Source organism: Neoarius graeffei, chromosome 9 (assembly GCF_027579695.1).
Source record: "Neoarius graeffei isolate fNeoGra1 chromosome 9, fNeoGra1.pri, whole genome shotgun sequence".
Lineage (NCBI taxonomy): Eukaryota > Metazoa > Chordata > Actinopteri > Siluriformes > Ariidae > Neoarius > Neoarius graeffei.
The window spans coordinates 60,054,001-60,080,820 of NC_083577.1; the positions used below are offsets into that span (position 1 = coordinate 60,054,001).

At 39.7% G+C, this 26,820-nt stretch overlaps 1 protein-coding gene across 2 annotated transcripts in view; it reads left to right on the forward strand.

Annotated features, from left to right (window-relative positions):
- Nucleotides 1-26,651, forward strand: part of kalrna (kalirin RhoGEF kinase a) — a 408,274-nt gene extending 381,623 nt beyond the window's left edge. Inside the window, exons 46-59 of one of the 2 annotated variants that reach the window (XM_060929989.1) lie at nt 3,020-3,191; nt 3,416-3,630; nt 4,715-4,968; nt 6,290-6,425; nt 6,780-6,842; nt 9,197-9,224; nt 10,244-10,406; nt 12,704-12,825; nt 13,067-13,198; nt 16,963-17,127; nt 17,224-17,302; nt 17,402-17,602; nt 22,236-22,374; nt 24,026-26,651. In XM_060929989.1, the coding sequence (XP_060785972.1) occupies nt 3,020-3,191; nt 3,416-3,630; nt 4,715-4,968; nt 6,290-6,425; nt 6,780-6,842; nt 9,197-9,224; nt 10,244-10,406; nt 12,704-12,825; nt 13,067-13,198; nt 16,963-17,127; nt 17,224-17,302; nt 17,402-17,602; nt 22,236-22,374; nt 24,026-24,571 (2,415 nt within the window). In that variant the 3' untranslated portion in view covers nt 24,572-26,651. Of the gene's footprint in view, nt 1-3,019; nt 3,192-3,415; nt 3,631-4,714; nt 5,707-6,289; nt 6,426-6,779; nt 6,843-9,196; nt 9,225-10,243; nt 10,407-12,703; nt 12,826-13,066; nt 13,199-16,962; nt 17,128-17,223; nt 17,303-17,401; nt 17,603-22,235; nt 22,375-24,025 lie in introns of those variants that run through there. The other variant, XM_060929988.1, reaches the window with a different exon arrangement.
- The last annotated feature ends 169 nt before the right edge of the window (nt 26,652-26,820 follow it).

The window sequence follows — 26,820 nt, forward strand, 5'->3', positions numbered from 1 at the left end:
CTAATTTGCACCCTAAAATTGAATAAAACGGTTAAAATATACTGTTTTTGCCCAATTTCCGAAGGTTTATTTACTTCTCACTTATGCGCACTTTCACTGCCAGGGGGCAGTCACCGTGACGTCATTTAAGCCAAACAGACCGGGAGCAGTTCTGTGTTTACCTGCGAACCGAGCACACGTGTACAGACTTTGGTCGTGAGAGGTTGTGTAAAATGTCTGAAAGCAAGAGTGATTTTGAAGTAGGAACTCTCCAAACTGAATATCGAGAGGTAAAACCATATATGTATGAACCTCTGGCCGTTGCGAAGCAATCGGTGAATGTGGCTCACTGGTTTGACTGCGCGGCCTCAGAATCGGACAGCGACTCGGCCGACTCTGATCGCGGTGACCCCGGACCTCAACAAGACTCGCGTCCAAACGATTTATTCTGGTAGTTATGATAAATTCCTACTTTTGTCATAATACTAAATAAGAGCCCTTTTGAAGAATAATTAAACCGCCCTCCCTAGTGGATATAGGGAACGATTACTGGACAGTGCGCCGGTAGGCCACGTTAGCTTGCCATCCGCGGCATTATACTATTTATAGCCGACTCTAAGCGAGGAAATATCCCTTTGTCTCATTTCCACAATGATTGTACAGGATCCCTCAGGATTCTTGACTTGTCAATTGCAAGCAAAAGTAAAAATGTTTACTTCCAATCTTCTCCTTTTTGCTTGAGCGTTGCTGCTCCGTTTCTTCTTTGCTTGATTTTGTTTCACGCACACAATCCACTCTCTCTGCTTCGTCTCCTCTTCCAGAAAAAAACAACCCTCTAGCTTCACGTGCACAATCCACTCTCTCTGCCTCGTCTCCTCTTTCGGAAAAAGCCAACCCTCTCGCTCCGCCTCTTCTCCTTTTTCAGAAAAAGCCAACCCTCTCGCTCCGCCTCTTCTCCTTTTTCAGAAAAAGCCAACCCTCTCGCTCCGCCTCTTCTCCTTTTTCGGAAAAAGCCAACCCACTCGCTCCGCCTCTTCTCCTATTCCAGAAAAAAACAACCCTCTCGCTCCGCCTCTTCTCCTTTTCTGGAAAAAGCCGATCCACTCTCTTTGCCTCTTCTCTTCTCTCGGAAAAAGGTAAAAACTTCTTCCTGAACTGGTCCCGTTGTTACAGTTCACTGCACAACAATAAGGCATGTTTATTCTTTGGAAATTCCTGAACGCACGTCTGCACTCAAGCTGAATGGCAATGTAAGTAAACGGAAGTGGACTCAACTCAAGCGGTTTGTTTGGCTTAAATGACGTCATGCGCCGAGTGGTCACGAAAATAGCCGAACAGAAATTTGCCACGATCCGCGCTAACTTATTTTAATTATTACTTATTAACAATACTTCTTGGGACCAGAAGAAAATTACAGAGGGTTTTGTTTCAACTGTGCATAAAAGTAAAACCGTTGCCTATGAGCTTTAATGTATAAAGCTTCTAACAGGCCAACAGGAGACATTAAGTAATTTTAGTATGCTCTAGGGGAGCATACTTTGGGGGGAGAGGGGCTATAGTCTAAAAATAGTTAGTTATTTTATCAGCAAAATCAGCAGCAACATGGGGCAACTGAGGAGTCAATTTTAACTAATACCAAACCACACACCATTATAAATGTTTGTTGCTGGTTTGTGGCACGGTGGTGTAGTGGTTAGCACTGTCGTCTCACAGCAAGAAGGTTCTGGGTTTAAGCCCAGTGGCCGACGGGGGCCTTTCTGTGTGGAGTTTGCATGTTCTCCCTGTGTCTGCATGGGTTTCCCCCACAGTCCGAAGACATGCAATTAGGTTAACATGGGGCAGCCATGGCCTGAGGTTGGGCTGAAGTGCCCTCGGGCAAGGCACCGAACCCCCAACTGCTCCCCGGGTGCTGTAGCATAGCTGCCCACTGCTCTGGATATGTGTGTGTGCTCATTGCTCACTGTGTGTATGTGTGTGTGTGGGTGGGTGTGTGTTTTCACTGCTTCGGATGGGTTAAACGAAGAGGTTAAATTTCACTGTGTGCTTTAGTGTACATGCTTGGATTGGCTTGGCTTCTTCTAAAAACATCAGAAACCAACCTCCTTGGAAAATCTCACGCTCAGGATGACCACACGAAAAAATGCATTTAAGCAAGGTTTACACTGTACAATTACTGGCCTGATTTTGGTGTCGCAAATGAAAATTCCACTTGTGGGAAAATGCTGCTTTGGTCATGGGTTGAGATTAGCGGTCTTGTAACGTCACATTATGCATTCTATTACATTCATGGCATTTAGCAGATGCTCTTATCCAGAGTGACGTACAACACACCCAGAGCAGCCTGGGGAGCAGTTAGGGGTTAGGTGCCTTGCTCAGCCATTTCTGCTGGTCCAGGGAATCAAACCGGCAACCTTTTGGTCCCAAAGCTGCTTCTCTAAACATTAGGGCATGGCTTGACTTGCTCACTGATGTCTAATTTTAAAATGCTGTGACCAAAGACAGCTGACGATAAAGCTCTGGCTTTGAATGAAATCTCAGCAGGTTATTACAGCCATGATTTTTGTCTAAAAAGCCACCAATGGCACAGGATGAGGAAAAACTCACAAGATGGCTGCAAATGTGGTAGGGCAATGGCGAAACCTGAACAAAATATGTCTCAAACTCACTCTTCTGCGTATACCCTGACTGCTCTGAGTGATGATGGAGGGCAAAATGTAGTCATTTTCTTTAATCACAGCTGTATCATTTAAACACAGCTCTATCAGGATCTCTTGTGTGACAAGTAGTATTCTTAAAAACACTGAGATTTTTTTATAAAACACTTTTTGTTTTCTAAAGCAACAGGGTCTTTCCTGCTCTTATTCCTTATTCAGCCTGTTTGGGGAGAAAATTAGAAGGATCTATTTGCTTCGAACCTTTTAATGAAATGTAACAGAACCCTTAGTGGTATGAGTTGTTGTGAATACAGGAACTAATTTGCTTAATGCAGTAGTGTGTGTGTGTGTGTGTGTGTGTGTGTGTGTGTGTGTGTGTGCGCTAGGTGAGCTATCTGGGTCTGGAGGAACATGCGGATAACGACCCGTGTAAGTTTGTGCTGTCGTGTCGTGGCTCATCTGAGCGGTTCACCCTGCAGGCAGCGAACACCGACATTAAGCAGGTCTGGGTGCAGCACATCACTGAACTGCTGGATGCCCAGAGCAACTTCCTGTCAGGTGAGGATACTTCTGTATATCATTCCCTTTGTTTTATCTGTCTGACATTGCAGGCCCATTTACTTGGAATGGTCCGGAAGTTCAGGCGCATTGCTGGTATCTTATGGGAAACCACTTTCTGATCATTATTTATGGAGTATTGTGCTTTATTTGCATCACTTTGCTTTTATCTCTCTTCTTTCATTAAACATTCACTTAAGTGCTGTTTGATTTATTGTCCACAGCTCTTCAGTCTCCTATTGAGTATCAGAAGGAGAAAGGCAGCTCTCACTCACTTACACGGAACTCGGGAAGCAGCAGACCCAGCTCTACTGTGTCCATCAGTCCGGAAAAACCTGCCCTTTCAGCCCGCAGCTCCACCCCAGTGAAACTACCTACCTCCAATGGCAGTTCCTGCTTCGAGCCCCACAAACACTCTGACAAATATGAAGGCTTCAGGGTGAATATGGATTTCCTCACAAATTTGCTCTCACACAGAATTCTGAATGAAATTTAGGAACACAGTCTTACTTATTATGATGTACTTGGGATGTGATCAGTGCTCCTGGGACATAAACATCAGCAGTGCTGTTAATGTGGCTGACCCCAGCAGAACTGAGAGCTGTGTTGCTCTAGAAGTAGGATATTATTAGCCTGTTTACTGGCCCAGTTTGCTTCGGCTCCACAGGGGGTCTGAGGGAGTGTTTGATGGTTTTATAAGAACAAATACAGATATGAGAGTCGATATCTTCCTCCAAACAAGTGCTGCTCCTTAGCCTAGTTTTAATTTATTAATTATTTGTATTATACGAGATGCAGTATAATGATTTATAATAGAATTTATAGTATAATGATTTATAATAGAATTATAAATTGAGATTTTTCATGATGCATATTGTATCTGTCTCTCCCTCTCTGCTCTGTCTCTCTCTCTTTCTCTTCCTAACACACTCTGCTTCCTTTCTCTGGTCTCTCTATCAATGCGCACCATCTCTCTGGCTCCCTGTGCTCTGTCTCCTTCCATCCGCTTCTGTTATCTCCATGCCTCTGCATTCTCTCTCTTCCCCTGTCCCCCCTCCCTCTCTCTCTCTCCCGTCCCTCTCTCTCTCTCTCCCGTCCCTCTCTCTCTGTCTCTCTCTTTCCCTGTCCTCCTCGCTCTCTCTCTCTCTCTTCCCCATCCCCCTCTCTGTCTGTCTGTCTGTCTGTCTGTCTCTCTCTTCCCCTGTCCTCCTTGCTCTCTCTCTGTCTCTCTCCCCCGTCCCCCTCTGTCTGTCTGTCTCTCTTCCCCTGTCCCCCTCTGTCTGTCTCTCTCTCTCTCTCTTCCCCTGTCCTCCTCTCTCTCTCTCTGTCTGTCTTTCTCCCCCCCCTGCTAACACTCTGCTCCCTTTCTCTGATCTCTCTATCTATATGCACTATCCCTCTGGCTCCCTGTGCTTGGTCTCCTTCCATCCTCTTCATCTCTATACCTCTGCTCTGTCTGTCCTGTGTCTCTCTCTCTCTCTCTCTCTCTCTCTCTCTGCCCCCCGTCTCTCCCCCCACACCAGCATGATGGACTTGGCTGTAATGGCATGTCCTCCTCCATGATGGTGACTCAGGACTATAGCGCACTGAAGGAGAATGAGATCTGCGTCACACACGGTGAGATGGTACAGGTGCTGGCCACCAATCAGCAGAACATGTTCCTGGTGTACCGACCTGCCAACAGCCAATCCCCCGCTGCTGAGGGCTGGGTTCCAGGGAATGTCCTCGGCCCTCCCCCTAAAACCATCATAGACACTGCTGCTCATTCCAGCATCAAGTAAGTGGCAAGCAACACTTAACTGGAACTCTGATTGGATGATTAAACCAAGACTCCACCCCCTGTGTTTGAAAACCCCTCCCTTTTTGTTGGAACTAACCTGGATGTGTTGGACCTTTTTTCCATGGAGAGATGTTTAATTTTCTTCTTGGTTTTTTTTTTTTTTTGTGATCACGTAAAAACTGATTTACTGACTGAACTACACAGATCCCTTTCTTTGGTTTAGACTGAAGATTTTTCAAGGAATCTTACATCAGTGTGGAGACTGACCCGTCTGGACTCTTATTTCTGTTTCTAACACCACGTTTTTGTTGTTTCTTTGTTTTTTGTGTGTTTGTGTGTGTGTGTTAAATGTTTAAAAGATAAAAAAAAAAAAAAAATAGGCCATCTGATGGACTCTTAGTTTCTCCTGATGGAGAAAATTTCTGTTATTGTCTATGGCAATTTTGTACAGATTATGTTGTTTTAATCTTATTTTTGAAATGTTAAGTTCAATTTTATTTGCTTTTGTCCTTAATCAAATATGTTGGTTGTTTACTGTAAATATCTTTTGTTGTTGTTTACGTTTTTTTCAGTACATTCCTGTAAAAAGTCTTTTGCACTATTTAAGAGAAACCATACTAAAAAAGTCAGGTTGGTGCAATACGATGATGGTCACAATGTTCAGCATTGTAGTTCAAGAATAGTTTTAAATGTATTATTTTAAAAATGTAAAATAAATTTTGACATGGGCATGAACTAAGATGAAGTCAGTTGATTTTTATTTTTGATAGTAAATAAGTTTCATGAACCGTATTAAGTTCATACTGCTGATAATATTGTGTACATTAAAATTACAGTATTGCTCTTAAAGTGCAAAAGTAATGTTTTAAATCTTGAGTAACTTAAGATCCTTTAAATTCCCATATATTAGGTTAAAATAGAATTTTTGTACTTTTTATTTTAATTTATCCATTTTAGTTCCTCATTATTTAATCCTGTAGTGTGTAGTTTACTTAATTTTCTGTTTGTACTAACCACATTAGTCCTTGACAGTTAATGTTTGTGTGCGATGCAGCAAAACTTTTTGTTTGGTGAACTTCTTGGCTAAATTGAACTTGATTTGCATGGGCTTAAAAAAATCTGCTGCTTCTTCACAAACTGTGTATCCACCATGGTGTAAGAAAATGACAGCTGAGTTTCAGTATTGATTCTCGTCGTCCTTGTTTTTCTTTGTTTCTCGACAAGTTTTTAGTTTTCAGCAGTCGTATTTTACCTTTCCCCTATCTTCTCATTATAAAAAAAGCTTCAGCTTTGACTGGGTCGTGTTTCAATATAACAGGAAGTCTCTTTCGTGGAACACGCTCCGTGCCCGTAAGCGTGCTGAGAAGGACAGTGGTGGGGGAAAAGGTGACTCAAAGCTTGAGAATGGACTACGTAAGCCTAAGGACATTCTCAGCACCAAGGTCACTGTAAAAGTGAGTAAGAGGGTGTGTTTGTGCTGCTTTGCTGAAGGTGCAAGTATTGCCTGAATTCTGAAGGATTCATGCATGGCAGTCACTAGCATGTAAATGGTTTGATTTTAATCACTAGGTTTTCCAAATGGAGTTAATCTCAAAATGTTTGTATTTATGTTGCACATGAGCTTTCTTTTCAAATAATATCTTAACAAAATGACCAAATACTGTATATTTTGCTTGTTAGAAAGACTAATTTCCAGAGCAAAGGAGGTCCTACAATTCCAGTAAATCGTAGGCTGTATATCCAGTGAGAAACAGTGATGCTTCTGAGCTTTCTAACATTGCTTTCTCTCTCTCCGGTCTGAACGACAGGAGTCTCACAGCTCCGAGGAATCAGAATGTGAGGATGAACTAGACCCCAAAACTAGCATGGAGGTAGAGCCATCACCGTGCACGTTAATGCATGCAGCCCTAGATTTAGTCTGTGTTTAATACAGAAAAGATTCATTGTATGTGAAATTTACGAGGATAATCATATTCTAGAAAGTATGAGAAATTAAAACTAATATTACAGTATGACTGTCAAAGAGAAAAAATAATCACTCGGTGCACTTATAATTCACAATTATTCCACAAAATCGAGTGGTACATGAGCTGATAGTGGCTATTGCTGGGATTCATGTGACGTCACATCCACTTCATTAGTTATTCAAAACTTTTGTTGGTGGGCTACCAAAGCTCAGTTGACAAAGCGTTTGTATGAAGAAGGTGCATTGCTTCATGAAAAATGCCGTACGCTTGCGTTGTTTTAAGTTGTTCGAATCGATCAAACCGTGAAACTGATAAAAGTTTCTTCAAGGTTCCCCGTGAACTAATAAAAAGGGTGAACGAACACAGGATTTCACAAAAAGACGCCGAGAAAGGTGGCTTTTGAACCTCTTGCTGAAACCGAAGGGAGCCGAGTCAAAGCATGCTCGAGTTTGCAGTGATCACTTGGTGAAAGGTTTGTATATCCCTCTCAGCTATGTCCTTAGTGTTTTCCAAGTACTTTTCTTGCTATATGTCGTTATTTTACAGTACTCTTTTTAGTCATGAAATGATAAAGTCCCCAGCTGTTTCTTTGTTTACTCCTCACAAAGTCCATATGCATGAAGGTCGCAGCAAAATTCTTACCCAGCCATACAGTTACAATGCGCCGTGATCACTTCTCCGTCTTCTTGAACTAATATCCAGGTCTTTAAAGGGGTTTCTGATGATCTTTGTGAATGATTTACCTGAGAGATAAGAGCCAACACAAGTGAGAATCAAGCGAACTGTTGTTTGTTTACGCTTCAACTTGCAGTGCTTCGTTGTAAAGATGCAAATGAAAAGCTTCAAAAAAAAAAAAAACTTTCACGGGCAAAAACAATACAGGATTCATTTGGCAGCGACTTGATACTGAGATCCTTTACCCAGCCACATACAAAAAAGTTGTAAGCCTCCATACTCTTCCACACTTTCATCTGTTTTGCGGTGTAGAAGGACGTCTGCAACACCAGATAGTTCGAGATGTCAAGGAACCCAACTGAAGGGTCGTTTTCGAGATCGTATGACAAATCCTTCTTTCCCAGACTGTAGGGGTCGATTCCATTGCACATAGCGATCTTCTGAATAATATCTAAAGCGAGTAGTGACTTCTAGATTACCAGCATACTCTGATAAGTTATCGCTAGTTGTTTGCACTATAGCAGCCGTTTAGACCACCAGCTATTTCATTTCCAGTAAAACCGCTAAGAAAAGTCACGTGACTGAAACCCAGCAATAAGGCATGTATGACGAGATTGAGTGGAATAACTGTTTTATTCTGTCCACATTCACTGGATTTTGAGAAACTGAACATTTTTTTTTTTTGCAAATTCAATAAATAAAAACTTTTATGCAAAACATCCGACAAAATAATTTCCACTTAGAATGTAAACACACCGGCAAAATAACAGCAGCAATTTGTGAAAAATGCTATAATAATAATTCTTGAAAAATAAAGATACATTCTTTCCATCAAATACTTTTATTTCATATTTTGTTGCTTTTTTTTGGATTTTGGGGGGTTTTGTCTTCGAGTAGAGTTTTTATTTCCTCCTCGGTTGGTTCAGCAACACGCGTCGCCATTTTGTTTTTCTCTACTCACGGTATATGAGCTGATATCCTAGTAGTAGAGTAGCCAATCAGAGCGCACGATTGATCATATCCAGTGAACATGGATAGAATAATTGACATTATTTGCTATCATAGTACTTGTAGTATCCTGAGTGAATAATGTGGTGCTGTGGGGAAAAAACATCAGGTGTCTCTGGGGACGAATGAATTCTACAAAAAAAAAAAAAAAATTGGAAAAATTGGGTTTTTCTGCCTATAAAATTCTTGAAGAAAATATAAATGTATTTCATTAAAATGGCATACCTTGATGCAAAGATCATACTGTTTAAGGAGCCATCTTAAACAGTAAACAGTAAGCCTAATCAACACTTTGACTGAGCTACAAGCAAAACAGAAACCTGATTCCAGTTCTAAAGAGAAAAATATTTTACTGTCTATAGTAGAAATGATAAATGTCCCCAACACAGTGGTAAGATACTGGATATGTAAACTCCAAATAAATACACTGAGGTAAACCTGTTTAGGGATGAGCTTTGCTCCTTTTATTTCTCTCTTCCTGCAGTTTTCGTGGCGTGATTGTTCACTCTCGCTTTGTGGAAATTTTCAAAGGTTAATTATTATTCCATCCTGACACTGATTTTTCTACTTCACAGTTGTTGAATCCCAATTTCATTCAAGAAGGTAAGATTGTGTATGCTTGAAGTCTGTGACTGTATATGTGAGGTCACTTTATTTTGTTGAAATTAGTATATTTTTGCATGTTGCAAGGCATAGTCATGTCATAGCAAAGATTGATGTGTGTTTCTTTGTTTCTGTAAGTGCATGATTAATTATACCCCTGCTCCGAAGGAGGGGGGTTTAGCTCTGTCTGTCCATCCATATCTCTGTCTGTCTGGAACACCCTTTTTCTCAGCAACCACAAATCATAGCCACTTGGTACCAAACTTCAGCTTGGTGGTCTATACCATGTGTACCGTTTTCAGGTCTGTCGCACATCAACTTCCTGTTTACTGACTGAATGTATTTATGAAACGCACAAGATGGATTTACAAAATTTTCCTAACACTTTTCTCAGCGACTACAAATCACAACTGTTTGATATTTGGTACCAAGCTGAAGCTTGGGGTTCTATACCGTGTGTACCGATTTCAGGTCTGTTGCACATCGACTTCCTGTTTACCAACTAAATGTATTTATGAAACATATAGTGTGGACTTACAAAATTTTCATAATATTTTTCTCAGCAACTACAAATCACACCTGCTTGATATTTAGTACCAAGCTGAAGCTTGGGGTTCTATACCGTGTGTACCAATTTCAGGTCTGTTGCACATCGATATTCAGTTTACCGACTGAATGTATTTACGAAACATATAAGGTGGATTTTGACACTTTCAAGAAGCAAAATGCTCTTTCAAAATGACAGTTTACCAGGGTGCTGTTTGAAATCCCTGGGGAGAACACTGCTCTTTACTTACTTGTTTCAGGGTTCATTATTTGTTGAAGTCAACATTCATAATAAGTGTCCTATTCCTTCAATTGCTTGCATTCTGATATAAGCGAGAGCGGGGGGATATGCAAGTGAGCAGTAGCTCACAGTTGATCTTTGGTTATTTTTTTTTTTAATGCATTGATTACAGAAATTGTCCGTGTCGAGGATGTGTGTACTCATTACTGTATTTTGTGTATGTGCTGTGAAGTTGCTCCTGAGTTCCTGATCCCTCTGGCGGATGTGGCGTGTGCTCTGGGAGAAACTGTTGTCTTGTGTTGTAAAGTTTGTGGTCGGCCCAAACCTACGATCACTCTAAAGGGTCCAGACCAGAGTCTAGTAGTGAACAACAACCACTTCACCATCAACATCCGGTAAATACAGCTGAGTAGAGGAGTAAACTCTTGAGGAACTTGGGCTGAAAATCCTCACAGCTCACTAATTACTGCATCTTTTTGTTTTTTTTAATCAAAATGACTTCTACACCCTAGTTACTTTATTATACAATGCATGTCATAACTCCAACAGCATAGCGTCGCTGTCAGTTCAAAACCTGCTATGTGACAATTTAGGTCAAATTGGGTTCTCTATGCTGATTGGTCAATTTTGACCTCGTGCTTCCATTTATGCTAATTAGAAAAGCTAATAATAGAACAAGTAAACTTTTGCTGGCTTCTCAGCTTGTTATTTCAGAGTTTTATTCAGTTTTTTACGTCTCCTGTAAAAAAGGAAAAATGTCACATAGCAGGTTTTGACCTGACAGCGACGATAGGAGAAAAATAAAAAAGTAGAAAAACTAAAGCCTTTATTTACAGAATGTGCTCAATATGTCCTCTTTGATTTGGATTTTCTATGAGTAGAATAGAAAATATGCATTAACCCTATCTATGATACTGGACTGTTGGGACACCATGTACTGTTGGTCCAATAAAGAGCCCTTTGAATTCTTCAAATAAAAGTTTAATACTAATTATAGTCTCGAATTTAAAGTGGTACTAGCCATTGAGAAATTGATAGTCAAATAATTTTTCTTTGGTCTATAGTAGCTTATAAGCAGTGCGTTACCTCTTCTCACTTTTTTTTTGCATTCAGCGATATACACTACTGGGCAAAAGTCTTAGGCACATGTAAAGAAATGCTGTAGATCAAAAGTGGCTTAAAAATAATGAAATGAAATGTTTCAACATTAAAAAATACAAGGTGTTTTCAAAAAATTTGATATTTTACAATCTAATAACGGGCGGCACGGTGGTGTAGTGGTTAGCGCTGTCGCCTCACAGCAAGAAGGTCCTGGGTTTGAGCCCCGGGGCCGGCGAGGGCCTCTCTGTGTGGAGTTTGCATGTTCTCCCCGTGTCCGCGTGGGTTTCCTCCGGGTGCTCCGGTTTCCCCCACAGTCCAAAGACTGTGTCCAAAGGTTAGGTTAACTGGTGACTCTAAATTGACCGTAGGTGTGAATGTGAGTGTGAATGGTTGTCTGTGTCTATGTGTCAGCCCTGTGATGACCTGGCGACTTGTCCAGGGTGTACCCCGCCTTTCGCCCGTAGTCAGCTGGGATAGGCTCCAGCTTGCCTGCGACCCTGTAAAAGGATAAAGCGGCTAGAGATAATGAGATGAGATAATGACAATCTAATAACTTTGCCAGTTCTTGTTCAATTGACCTCAAATTTTAACAGCATGTGTGGAAACCGGTCAAAATTTTATGTTTAATGTTTTTTGTCATTATCTTTTTAGGTATAGAAATGCCATTCACTGGAAAAGAAAAGGCGTTTTGTGTGTTGGAGTACGCTCGAACACAGTCGAACAAGACTGTGCAGTGTGCATTTATGAGAGAATTCTCTAAAAATGCACCAACTGCAATGCAGATTTAGACACGGCACAAAAAGTTCAGAGAGGAAGGCTGTCTGTGTGTGTCTGTGTCTCAGGCGGTGCGAATATTGAAAATTTGTGAAATCGTTCATGGAATCCACATACCTTTTTTGAATTTCTCATTCAAATTTTGAGGAATAAAGCTTATATTGCTCAACATTAAACCTGTTCAGTTTCATTTGCCTAGACTATGTAGTTTCTGGGATATTTACATCTCGAATAATATCGCTTTTTTTTTTTAAACACCCTGTATTATAAACGGCAGTAAATCATCATAAATGAAACAAAGTCAATATTTGGTGTGAGACGACACTTTGCTTTAAAAAAAAAAAAGTAGTCTGGGGTCCAGTGAGTGCAGTTTTATAAGGAAATGAGCTGTAGGTTTTACTGAGCATCTTACAGAGCCAGCCCCAGTTCTTCTGGACACTTTGTCACACTTGCGTCTTAATTTTGCACAAAAACCCAAGAGCCTTCATTATGTTTTCTTTTTTTAATCTGAAAAGTAGTCTCTTATGGAATATGCTGCTCAGATACATACATTTTTTTTTCCTGTAACATTTAATTTTGTGCTGGAAAATGAACGTTTGGAACTTGAAAATGTTTTTTTACTGACTCGATAATGTACAAGTCATAAAATAGAAATCTATAACAAAGTTTGTATGAAAAAAAGGGGTGCCGAATACTTTTGCACAGTACTGTATTTCTTGTTGTGCTTATCAAAACATGTTTACAGTTTGTAGACTAGGAAAAAACAAAAAATTTTTGGACAGTTCTGAATCTATTGTGTCTTGTTTTTCCCCCTCAGGGAAACGGGTGACATTCTGTTAAAGATCTGTAATCTGATGCCACAGGACACGGGCATCTACACCTGCATTGCCACTAATGACCATGGCACAGCTTCATCCTCTGCTTCAATTAAAGTACAAGGTAATGTGGAACAGGGAGATACCCGGCCGCGTGATGAGTTATTTATTTTCATTTACACTTCATGTAGGATAATGTGAGAAAGGGACCCATCTATTTTCTCAAGTTCAACTGTTGTGCTGGTAAAAATTTTGAAAAGGGAGTCATTCACATTTTTTGTCTTTTGGGCTTGTTAGTAAAGGATGGGGGAACAGTGAGAAACATTTGTCTAATTGAAGTTTTCTGTATCTCTGCTCATGTGAAGGTGTCCCAGCACCCCCAGCTCGGCCTGTCGCTCAGGAGGCCAGCAGTACAGCAGTGGTGGTGCACTGGCTTCCACCTGCTAGCTTGGGAAATTGTGCCATAACCAATTACACCGTGGAGTACAGGCAAGAGGGTAATGTCTGCATTTCTGTATGTTTCCCACTTGTTGCTGTGCATATGGGTAAAGAGCACAGCTGACGATTATTACGACATGATGAAGGGACTGAACCAAACCAATACCCTTTCAAACTTTTGACATTTTGTAATACTTTAAAAAAAAAAGTATACTAGTTTACCTCTGTCCGTCCATCCATCCATCCATCCATATCTCCATCCATCCGAAACACCCTTTTTCTCAGCAACCACAAATCATAGCCACTTGGTACCAAACTTCAGCTTGGTGTTCTATACCATGTACTGTATACTGTTTTCAGGTCAGTCGCACATCAACTTCCTGTTTACCGACTGAATGTATTTATGAAACATATAGCGTGGATTTACAAAATTTTCGTAACACTTTTCTCAGCAACTACAAATCACACCTGCTTGATATTTGGTACCGAGCTTCAGCTTGGGGTTCTATACCGTGTATACCATTTTCAGGTCTGTTGTACATCAACTTCCTGTTTACTGACTGAATGTATTTATGAAACCTATAGCGTGGATTTACAAAATTTTCGTAACACTTTTCTCAGCAACTACAAATCACACCTGCTTGATGTTTGGTACCGAGCTTCAGCTTGGGGTTCTATACCGTGTATACCATTTTCAGGTCTGTTGTACATCAACTTCCTGTTTACTGACTGAATGTATTTATGAAACCTATAGCGTGGATTTACAAAATTTTCGTAACACTTTTCTCAGCAACTACAAATCACACCTGCTTGATGTTTGGTACCGAGCTTCAGCTTGGGGTTCTAGACTATGTATACCGTTTTCAGGTCTGTCACACATCGACTTCCTGTTTACTGACTTAATGTATTTATGAAACATGTAGTGTGGATTTACAGAATTTTCATAACACTTTTCTCACCAACTACAAATCACAACTGCTTGATGTTTGGTACTGAGCTTCAGCTTGGGGTTCTATACTACGTACACCGTTTTCAGGTCTGTTGTACATCAACTTCCTGTTTACTGACCGAATGTATTTACGAAATATACAGGGTGGATTTTGACGCTATTTCAAGAAGCAAAATGCTCTTTCAAAATTAACAGTTTATCAGGATGCTATTTGAAACCCCTGGGGAGAACACTGCTCTTTACTTACTTGTTTCAGGGTTAATTATTTGTTGACGTCAACATTCATAAGAAGTGTCCTATTCCTTCGATTGCTTGCATTCTGATATAAGTGAGACCTGGGGGATGTGTAAGTGAGCTCACAGTTGATCTTGTTTATTATTATATTACTATTTATAATAAATGCAGATTATCAACCCGATGTTAAAAATTTGTATGAATTCTTAAAAGTGAGACTGATTTTGACCTAACATTAATTGTTTTTATGAGTTGAGATTGTGACTATTTAAAAAAAAAAAAGTCCATATATTCAATTTCCTGAAAGTACCACTGCAGTAGCAACAGTTGCAAGCTCAATAGACATCTTAGCTTACTATGATGTTTGCTGGATTGTAAATGAATCAACATTTAAGAAATAATTTGTGAAAATGGTCGGATAGGTATGACTATGCAATTTTCAGATATTTGTGAATCATTAATGATTGTATTTAGCTAAGTGTTTGGTTGTATTACACTGAAATTGAAATAATTAATTGTTTTTCATGGGAGTGTCCTGTACAGGATTGGGAGGTTTACTATGAAAAAGTTTAATGGTTAAATACTAATTACATCTGCTACAATAGTCCTTATGAATACACAAACGTGTTCATTGAGGAAAAATAACTTACTCAAATTCTTCTTTCGAAGCATACGTCAACCATGTGGTATCGTCTGCCAAATTCAAGGCTTAATAATGATTAAAGCAACTATGAACTCTAAGAACACCAGACACAGCATTTAGTAGATGCGATATAGTGGTGGATCAGCGGTTAAGGCTCTGGGTTACGGATCCATGGCCATGGCCTATATGTGACCAATAACCATGGCCTAATGTTTAGAGAAGCAGCTTTGGGATCAAAAGGTTACCAGTTCGATTCCCTGGACCAGCAGGAATGGCTGAACAAAGCACCTAACCCCCACCTGCTCCCCAGGCTGCTCTGGGTATGTTGTATGTCGCTCTGGATAAGACATTAATGTAATGTAATGATCAGGGGGTTCAAGCCCCAACTGTTGGGCCTATCTATGTTCCAGGGGCACCGTATCATGGCTGAGCCTGCATTCTGACCACCCCCTCCCCCCTCAACCTCCTAACAACCTGGGATATGTGAAGAAAATAATTTCACTATGCTCTAATGGATATAATGTATGTGACAAAGGCTTCGTCGTCTTCTTTGTCTATTATGCATTAGCTACAGTGTTCTACCTCAGTGTTGTCGAGTCACTAAACCTCGAGTCCAAGTCCAGTCTCGAGTCCTCATTGTTCAAGTCTGAGTCAAGTCCAAGTCATTAAAGAAAATTTCAAGTCCACTATTGATCCGAGTTGAGTCCGAGAACAACACTCCAACCACACCATTTGACGGTGGCTGTTTTAGCCCCATTAACATTAGTTTGTTCCTGAACATGACGTATGAACAGGTGAACGTGCATTCTCTTTGTCAGGGAGTGCAAAGTATTCTCTCCAAGATGGTTGGGAGACGGATGTAAGTGCAGAAGGTGTGTTTATTAATACAAGTGAAGACAGGTAAGCAATCCAGAATGGCAGGCAAAATTGTAAAACAGTGAAACGGACAATAAGTCGAGCAAGGCAAAAGCAGTCTATCATAGACTCGGGAGAATCAAAGACAAGAAACAGGAAATCAAACAAGGAAATAAGGCTCGGTAATGTGTCAGCAACACAACTCAATACTTCGCAGAGTAAGTGCGTTTTCAGTTTTTATATCGGCGTGCTGATTGCGCCTTAATCCTGTGCACGTGTGAGTTGTTTACAGCGTACGCGTGAGAGTTCGCTTGGCGTGTGCGTTGTCCAGAGCGTGCCCGAGAGTCTATCAGATGCACACACCAAGGCGCGCAGGTGTGAGACACTTGCAAGAAATTAGTATAAAAACTAATGTCGCTATAAATATCTTATGCCAAATAATTATGGCATGTTGCAAAAATAAAGAAAAAAATCTGAGTCCTCGTCTCCAATTTACAAGTCCGAATGCAGTTAATGTACAAGTCTGAGTCATCAGTGCTCAAGTCCAAGCTGAGTCACGAGTCCTTAAAATTAGGGCACGAGTCAGACTCGAGTCCGAGTCCTAGATTCGAGTATTACAAGCCGGTTATACCCATGTATGTGGAAAGCAAGATGATTTAAGACAAACTCGTGATGATTTTAGAAATTAGCTTTATGCATGTAGTTTTGAGAAAGTACACAATTTAAGTTTATACTTCAAAACTAGTTCCATTTTAGAATTTACTAATTTTGCATGATTTAAATTTAACATGAGTTATGAGCGCAGACTAGTGGCCAAAGAAGGTTATTACATCTGGCTTGCTTCAAAAAAGTATGGTTGCCTGAGGCTCAGATCAAAACAGAATTTCTTTAATCAAGAGTCTGTTGACACCCAAGACCTCAAGATCAATACCACACCTCTGATGGTGAAACACTTCATTATTAAACACATAATTAAGTTCTACATTGCATTGCTTTACCTCCTGTTCTGACAGAACTGTTCTCCAACGAGGGTCTAAATTTTAAACAATGAACAATTTATGATTGATTTAGCATGAATAAATATATTGGAAATTGCACCTATTTTGACAAGTGTACAAATACTTATGAATGTTAATCTGCAGACTCCCTGATATGGCAACAGTCAGTCCGCGCTACAACTGATGTGTGTGTGAAGATCGAGGATCTGATCCCAGGTGGGCATTACCAGTTCCGAGTTAGAGCCAGCAACCCCTGGGGCATCAGTCCCCCCAGTGAGCCCTCCAACATGATCACTCTACCCAGCTGTGGTAAATGCAGCACACACACTTATCAGACAGACTGTATTGACAGTGCAAACTTATCTCTTTAAATTCAAACATTCTAATAATTATATTTGTCTTAAGCGTCAACATATGATGGAACTGGAATCCAGTGGAAAGACAACTTTGAATCAGCATTTACAGAAATCTGTGAAATTGGAAGGTAAATGATGTTGTTGTTTACAATGTGCTTGGTAATCCATGTTTGAAAAACAAAACCATGCACTTTCACTCATGTACTGTCTTTCTCTCTGACTTGCAGGGGCCGCTTCTCAGTGGTGAGGAAATGTCTGCACAAGGCCACTAAGAAGGAGGTAGCGGTGAAGTTCGTCAACAAGAAGATGCAGAAGAAAGAGCAAGTGGCTCATGAGGCCGATATCCTGAAACATGTACAGCATCCTCAGCTGGTGGCTCTGACCGACACTTATGAGTCACCCACAGCCTACATACTCGTCTTAGAGCTGTAAGTCTGACTTGTGTCCTATTCACATGGAATTAGGTCTTCAAGGTGATCTGGGTCATATAGAAGAATATTTATTATAACAATTAGTTCAATTTATATAGCGCCTTTCTCACACCCAAGGTCGCTTTACAATTGGGGGGGGGGGGGAGTCCACCAAAAGAGTGTCAGGATGTAATTCCAATGGCGTAGCTACCATAGTCCCACCAGGTGCACGAAGATGAATCCCACACTGCCTGCACAGCCACCGCAACGCCGCTGGGCAATGTCGCTCGGAACACTGCACCATGGATCCACAAAGCGAGCACAGAAGCACCACCGCACAGAGCGCTGGTACGTCCCAAACCACCTGCACAGCCAACACGATGCCACCAGGCAACATTGCTTGGAACACCGCACCAAGCACAGAAGCACCACCATACAGAGTGCTGGACAACCCTGATGTTAAAAGAGCAACAAGCTCACTGCAGTCCATAATGAGGAGCACAGGCATCACCCATGGCACACCAAGGCCTGAAGAAAACCGTCACCCAAAACTGGGTCTGGAGCTATGCCACAACCAGTGGACAAAACACTCAAACAAAAAAACAAACATCAAACTATACCAGAGGTGGACAGTAACGGAGTACATTTACTTGAGTACTGTACTTGAGTACACTTTGAGTATCTGTACTTTACTTGAGCATTACTTTTTTTGGAAACTTATGACTTTAACTTCACTACAGGTGAAAGGCAAATATCGTACTTTTCACTCCACTATATTTCTGTCAAGGTCTTCGTTACTTGTTACTATGAAGCAGCTTTGAAAGTGGATATTTTTTGTTTTCTTTTCTAAAACGTGATTGGGTTTTTCGCAGGTGACACTGAGCCAGCCTATCAGTAATCACTAGGGTCACATCATGTCCATAGACTGTATAAAATCAAGTTCAATGATTTCTCAACAGCATTATTTGAACTCGATGAGTTGATGGCAGAATGGAAGGAGGCGTTTTTTTCTGGAGAATGCACGCACCCATGGCCATACCTGGAACCCATGTTTCAGTTTTCTGAAAGGATTAAAGATTCATTTAGTTTTAAATGTTTGCTTTGTTTGCTGAAAACGAACCACATCACGGCCTACAAAAACTCGCCATCCGACCTGCGGAAGCATATTGAGGTATATAAACGTTTTATTCCAAGAGAAAGCTTGCGGTGAAGTTGTCTGTGCTTTTAGAGCTAGCGATAATGTTGCAATAGCTATGCAGTCTGGTTAGTCAAATGACTTTCTATGGATTTGTCCGCCAAGTTGCCATAGCCTTGTCCACGGCTAACGTTAACACGTAGCTAGTTAACTTGGGCACTCTTAGTTAGCATGTAAAAACGGAGTTACGCCAACATGAATAACGTTAACTTATCTGAAGTCCTTTCAGAAATATGTTTTAGCATGATCTTGCCAAATAAACAGAATATAGAAATCTTTCTTTTCTAGTAACGTTAGCTACCCAATATGATTTTGAGTTTGAAAAGAGTTTGCTAGCATGTCAGGTGGACTTTCACTGACTAGCTAGCTTAACATTAAACCACCATGATGCACAGCATACGTTCATTTTGTGAATTCACATTTCTATCTTTGGTAACAGCGTTAGGTTTTGTAAGCGTTGTGGCAATAATACAACAATGCGTTGACAGAAAATGTACTTTTAATACTTAAGTATATTTTTAAAAGCAAGTACTTCAATACTTAAGTAAAAATTTTACTGGACAACTTTCACTTGTGTCGGAGTAACATTTAACCAGTGGGATCTGTACTTTGACTTAAAGGGATAGTTCGGGATTTTTGACATGAATCTGTATGGCATCCCCATCAATAGTGTCGTGCAAACACACTGACTCACCCCTGACAGCATCCTGTGAGTCCAGTTTTGGTCCAGACGAAAGTAGTCCGGCAAGTTTGTTGGGGTCACGAAAGTAAAACGTTTTTCGTGGTCCAAGCGATTTCGAGGTCTGACTTTTTATTTGGCAACGGTTTTGTGATGCAAATATATCACTCTTTTGAACACATACTGTTTTGAGACGAAAAAACGTTTTACTTTCGTGACCCCGACAAACTTGCCGGACTACTTTCGTCTGGACCAAAACTGGACAAGAACTGGACTCACAGGATGCTGTCAGGGGTAAGTCAGTGTGTTTGCACGACACTATTGATGGGGATGCCATACAGATTCATGTCAAAAATCCCGAACTATCCCTTTAAGTAATGAAGTTGGGTACTTTGTCCACCTCTGAACTATACAAACACACAAAAAAGAGAAAAGCTCCAGTGATAAGCGGCCGCCAAAACGCGCACAACGTAATCTTAACCAGAAATGGAAACAGAAAATAAATATGCATTTGCATTCATCTCAAAGTTAAACTTTAAACACAAGACTAATAAGATTCAGATTGCCTTCTATATGAACGTGGAAGTTTTTATCACACCTGGACAGTGGTTCACATTATGGGATCGTTTTAGACTGTTTTTTATTTTTTCATTCTCATTAAGACTGAAGATTTATTTATTTATTTATTTATTTATTTTTGGACAAATGTTTATAGCAGCTGCCTTTAGAGACTACTTTTTCATTTCACCAAAGTATTAGATCACTGTCCAAAAAAAAAAAGGTATGTAATTTTGGTTGGAATTTTTTTTTTTGGGGGGGGGGGCCAGAGAAGACACTTGTAAGAATAAAATTAGCCACTCCTCCTCCTTCTAAGACTAATCTTGTCTGCAACCCAGACCAAGCTTTGTTTAAAAAAAAAAATTATTTCAGGCCTAATGAGAGCTGGTATTTTTAACTGTTTATATAATGATTGGCCTGTCTGGAGAACAGACGAGTAATATTTGATTTATAATAATAATCATAAATTGTTTTAAAAATGACAATTTAATAAGATCTCATCTCATTATCTGTAGCCACTTTATCCTGTTCTACAGGGTCGCAGGCAAACTGGAGCCTATCCCAGCTGACTACGGGCGAAAGGCTGGGTACACCCTGGACAAGTCGCCAGGTCATCACAGGGCTGACACATAGACACAGACAACCATTCACACTCACATTCACACCTACGGTCAATTTAGAGTCACCAGTTAACCTAACCTGCATGTCTTTGGACTGTGGGGGAAACCGGAGCACCCGGAGGAAACCCACGCGGACACGGGGAGAACATGCAAACTCCACACAGAAAGGCCCTCGCCAGCCATGGGGCTCGAACCCGGACTTTCTTGCTGTGAGGCGACAGCGCTAACCACTACACCACCGTGCCGCCCAATTTAATAAGATATTTAGGCTTATATTTTAATATATGATAGGCTTATTCGCCTCTTTACCATATCACACAATCCACTGCACGGTTGGGAACTTCTAGTGGCCAGCGACAGGCTGATGATAACAGTACAAAAACCAATATTGGGCTATATACTCAGTTTCGATGTTCAAATATTGGATGTTCAAATATTATTACAGGCTTACATAGTCTCACAGATTATTTTTTCAAGATTAATACTGCTCGAAATGATTGCACATTTATAATTTGTCATCAATGTAAATTTGTCATCAGGTCCGATGTTTAAATATCGGATGCAAGCTGAAATGTGATGTTATTAAATTGCTTTTATATGTCGAGTTATTGGTTCCATGGTATTTTTCTTCAGCGCAGAAGCTTTTAATCGATCATCCTTATATAAGATAAGAGAGCCTTTTATTATCCCACAAGGGGAAATTTACATTGTTACAGCAGCAAAATATATAAAGAGAAAAAGATAAGGCAGTGAAGAAATAGTGCAAAAGTACTAAGTATACAAAAAAGAATAGATATAAAAGAAATAAACTACAAATTTAGAGATAATAAAATTAACAAATTTGCATAAATTAAATGGTTTGCAGATATACAGTTAACATAAATGTATTACAAAGATGGAATTGCACGTGTAAGTATTGCACAGGTATTATTACCAGTATTACCCAGGTAATATTGCACAAGTAAGTAGGTATATTGCACAAGAGCCATTTTAACCATGTGTAGCTAGCAGTTCGCTGTAAAGTACTGATGCTGATAGTCAGTGCACACAGTATACGTTCAGAGGGGTTTCTATGGATCTGGACAGTATTGTTCATTATTGTGAGGAGTGACTGGTGCTGTGCTTGGTGAGGTGCCGGTTGTACAGTCTCACGGCAGTAGGGAGGAAGGGGCTGTATGGAATTATCGCCCATACAGCCCTTTCACTCTCTGTATTGTTTACACAAAATACATGTTCCAACTACTCAGCACTATAACTCTGGCCAACAACATTTACACTGATGACAAATTGTAAATGTGCAATCATTTCGAGCAGTATTAATCTTGGAAAAAAAATCTGAGCGACCATGTAAACCTGTAATAATATTTGAACATCGAAACTGATTATAGAGCCCAACATTGGTTTTTGTATCGTTATCAGCAGCCTGGACCTAGCCACCAGAAGTTCCCAACCGCGCAGTGGATTGTGGGATTTGGTAAAGGGGCGAATATTTCAAGATTCTGAAGTATTCATTTCTGGGTTTACCGAGACTAAAATGTAGATTTTTTTTTGTATATATGTCTATTTTCTATATTTAACAATGTTTATGTTCTTGTCCAGACTGGAGGGTGGGCGTCTGCTGGATTACCTGGTAGCGCATGATGAGCTGATGGAGGAGAAGGTGGCGTTCTTCGTGAAGGACACGGTGGAAGCCTTAAAGCACCTGCACACCTGCAAAGTGGCTCATCTGGACCTGAAGGTGAGGAAAAGAAAACACATGGCATTAACCCTTTGATGCAAAACATATGCACACCCCTTCTAATGCACAACATGGGTCAAAAATGACCCGCATTCATTTTCCAGGTTATTTCATGCTGACTGACTTTTTCTTTGCTCTATCTTTTGAAATCAATTTATTTTATGATTGAATATTCCAAGTATTCTTTAAATATCTTGTTTTTAATTACCACAAATCATTAATTTAATTTTTCTTTCCTACTTTATGAACAAAAATACTTTTTATATTCCTACATATGGGTCATCCAAGTGTGATTTAAAATTAAATGTCTTAATACTATAATAATAATTTGTTTCAAGTAATTACTTTAGCAGTGAATGGGGCCAGTTATTTATTTATTAACTATGTAGTTAGCTAAGCCAACTACAATAAAATTAGCTAACTAAAGTAGAATATGTCGACAGCTCGGTAGCTAATAGTAATTACTTGTAACTTTCTGACAAGTAATCTACTCACTCTCAAGGTAACCTAAACATAATCAATTTTTTTCTAAGGTAATGTTAGAACAATTGAAAAACATTACTTACATGTATGAGATGGGCAAAGGGCGCTGTGCTGTGCTGAGCTGTGAAATGTCTGACACAAGCACAATTCACAGTTCCCACCAAACGCTGGAGTAAATGCATGCGGGTCGGTTCTGACCCATGTGTGTAAACTTGATGTAGAATTACAAAAGCTGTGCTTGTTCATAACTTAAGAAAGGAAAAATAAAAATGATGATTTGTGCAAAACAAAAACAATATATTTACTGCATATTTGGAAAAGTAAATGACAAAATGAATTTATTTCAAAAGTATCTCATAGAAACACTCAGCCATACATGAAATAACCTGGAAAATGAACGCAGGTCGTTTTTGACCCATGTTGTGCATTAGAAGGGTAGTGATACAAAAAGGGTTTTTATTCAAAAAGTAAGAAAGGAAAAAATAAAATAAAGATGTATGACGATCAAAAACAAGTTAATTGAGGAATACCTTGAATACTGAATGATGGAATTAATTTATTGCAAAGATATAGAAGATAAAAACTCAGCCGGGTCACTTTTGACCCATGTTTTGCATCAAAGGGTTAAAATGACACCAAGAATCAAGTCTATACTATTTTTTTCTGTATTTAAGGATAAATTAGACATTAGGGGGAACGTTCCAGAACGTATAGATGCAGCAGTGCTTTAAATAATACATTAGTGTTGAATGCAGTCATATAGGGCTAATAGCATACATATGAGGACCACTGATTTCACTAAGGCGTGTGTGTGTGTGTGTGTGTGTTTTACACACCTTCTGATGATGCTCCCATGCAGGAAGAACAATCTGCACAGAAGGGAAGTTTGATATCCCTGATGCATGAGCACATGTGGCTGATAACTCCATAACACTATACCACTAACTCATAATACTGAGTATTTCATGAAATTAATGAGATTGTAAGCCTCTTTTGGACAGGAGGTGACGTGTAAAGAATGATAATTCATGAAAATGATTTTATTGGTATTACTTTACTATTACTCCTTAATCTGCAGAGACGCATACTCTGCATAAATGCCAATGTGTCCTTTAATCCTTTTGTACTCTGTTTCATTCATTCACTTATAAGCTATTTTCTCATACAGCCTGAAAACCTAATGGTCAACCTCCGCATGCCTGTACCGTGTGTGAAGCTGATAGACTTTGGTGATGCAGTGCAGATATCAGGGCACCGGTATGTGCACCTCCTGCTGGGAAACCCTGAGTTTGCTGCTCCGGAGCTGATCCAAGGCACACCAGTGTCTTTCTCCACAGACGTGTGGAGTGTTGGCGTACTGGCCTATGTCATGCTCAGCGGAGTGTCTCCGTTTTTGGATGAGAGTCTAGAAGAGACCTGTGTGAACATCTGCAAACTGGATTTCTGCTTCCCGGATGAGTATTTCTGTGGTGTGAGTCAAGCAGCGAAGGACTTCATTGTCTCAACTCTGAACCAGGAGGCCAGGAAGAGACCAAGCTCAACAGCATGTTTGCAGCATCCGTGGGTGAGCGCTCACAGTGGAGATTATTCCAAAACACCACTGGATACGGCCAGGTTGGCGGCTTTTATCGACAGACGCAAGCAACTTCATGATGTCAGACCTGTTACTAATATTAAAGGCTTGGTCACTACCACTATGGGACACACCATATGAAAGGGTGTGCTTTGTCAGAGAACTACGCACACTGGAAGAGATGGTTATGTGTTGAAGATCACCAGAACAAAATGGCTTTTACTTAATACAGACCTCTCATGCCTGTGTCTAATAGGGTTTCACCATTTTGGCTCATCACATCACGAAGACTATAATATTAGAGTATAATCCAAATTCCTAGAAATCAACTGTACACTCTGATTAACTAAATGCTGACATCTTGTGGATGAATAAAACTATAGAGGCATTCCTGGTATACTTCTGGATTAAACGGTGCGCCAAAGTATTAGTCGTCTGATAAAATGGATCACTTTGGGTTTACATTCTAAACACGATCAATTTAAAACAATCCCGGAGCATAAATCTACGGCGATGAAACCTAGCTTAATCTTTGAATGTACAGTAATATAGAATGTGGTTTAACACTGCTGTAATTGAAGAGGTATTTAGCATTGTTTTCTAGAAAAAGGATTGTATGTAGATATAGGCAACACATATTTTTACAAATTCAATATGAAAAAAAATAATGGGAGTATATAGGATATTTAAAGGTTAGAATTTTCAGCATGACCGTTACATATGATTAATAAAAAAAATACCACTACACGATCAGTTTTAAAATGTTTTAGATCAACATTAGGTCGTTGTTAAACTTTTCGGCATTTCCATTCACAAGTAGGGTAAATATATTTGATGCCTTTTATTATGCCTTTGAACAGGAAGTGGTGTACTACTCAATATTTTAAAAATGATTCCTGATAAATATCTTCAAATCTGAAAGTGATATTTGATTTGGCTGAATTAATCAAACTCTAAGCCTTAAATATATTTCTTCTGTTTTTACCATGTCTGTTTAATTTAAGTGAATGTTTTAAAAATGGCTTTTGTGTTGTATTTGCTTGTACAGTTATTTTATTACTTGTAGATGTTATTTAAAGTCTGAACGTGTAGAATTACTACCCAGATCTGATGAGACGAGAGTTCTGTCCTAAAGAGCTGCTTTTTACATCTTTAAAGCAGCTAAGTGAGAAGGGGAAAGGGGGGGAACGACCTTAAACCTCAAAATATCAAATGATAAATATAGAAAAAAAATCAACAAGTAATCATTGGTCAGTATGAAAGTATACAGTTAATTCAGATTAACATATGTTTTGCACATACTGAACGTTTTCAAAGATTCCACCAAAGAAGTCAGAGACTTGAAGACGTATTTACTTCTGCTCAAATCTTATTGAAAATCTCAAGTGTTGAGAGTTGTATGTTCGATTGCCGTTCCTGAATGGGTTGAAAGATTCTTTGCAAAACTCTAAATATCTAGAAAGAATTGATAACTAGAAGGGCACTCAGTGGAGTGTATACTGTACCTCAGCCAAACCACATATCAAAATCAAGTCACTTGAACCTAGGGTAATACTAAAACTGTACAGCAAATTTCATCCAAATCCGTTCACTACTTTTTGAGTTACGTTGGGAACAGACCAAAAATAAAAAATCCTGGATCTGTATACATATCTGGATCCTGGACACACACACACATTCAGATTTGCATCAAAATCTAATCAGTTGTTCCCTGGCCCATGGCCCACATTTCATCACTCCTTTGAGTTACGTTGGGAACAAACAGAGGTGAAAGCATAATCATCTCCAACACCGTTGCTTCTGATTCTGGAGGTAATAAGCAGGTTTACCTTTTTTAAAATTGCACATCTTGGGATACAAGCGTCAGTTATAAATGGAGCTATATATCAGCATGACCAGTGATTACAACAAAGGAATGACTCTTCCAAACAATAGTCTCATTCTCTCTTTAGTATTCCTCTTCTCTTTAATTCACAAAAAAAAATACATTGTGTCGTACGATGCTTCAATGTTTCACCTACAACAGGCCGTAACACTGGTATATCATAGTGCTTGCTTTGTTGTTTATTGGGCTATTGCCTCCAAAAATTACTTTGATAGTACAGTGTTCTGAAAGCAATGAAAATCTGTTTACTTTAGTCATGTTAGCGTGGTTGTACAGAACTAAGTGTACAATTTACATAGAAAAATGAAAATGTTCTTTAATCAGATGGGCTGTTTGTTACTGGATGTTTAATAAACTGCTTGTTTAATAAGTTGCTTCCTGTATCGTTTTGATTGAAATTACATCTCAGGCTAGGGGAGGGTGAGGGCTAACATGTGCTTCCTGTGAGACGCATGAAGCCAGACTGCTGCTGCTCATGTTGCATCACAGGGCATTGCATCATATA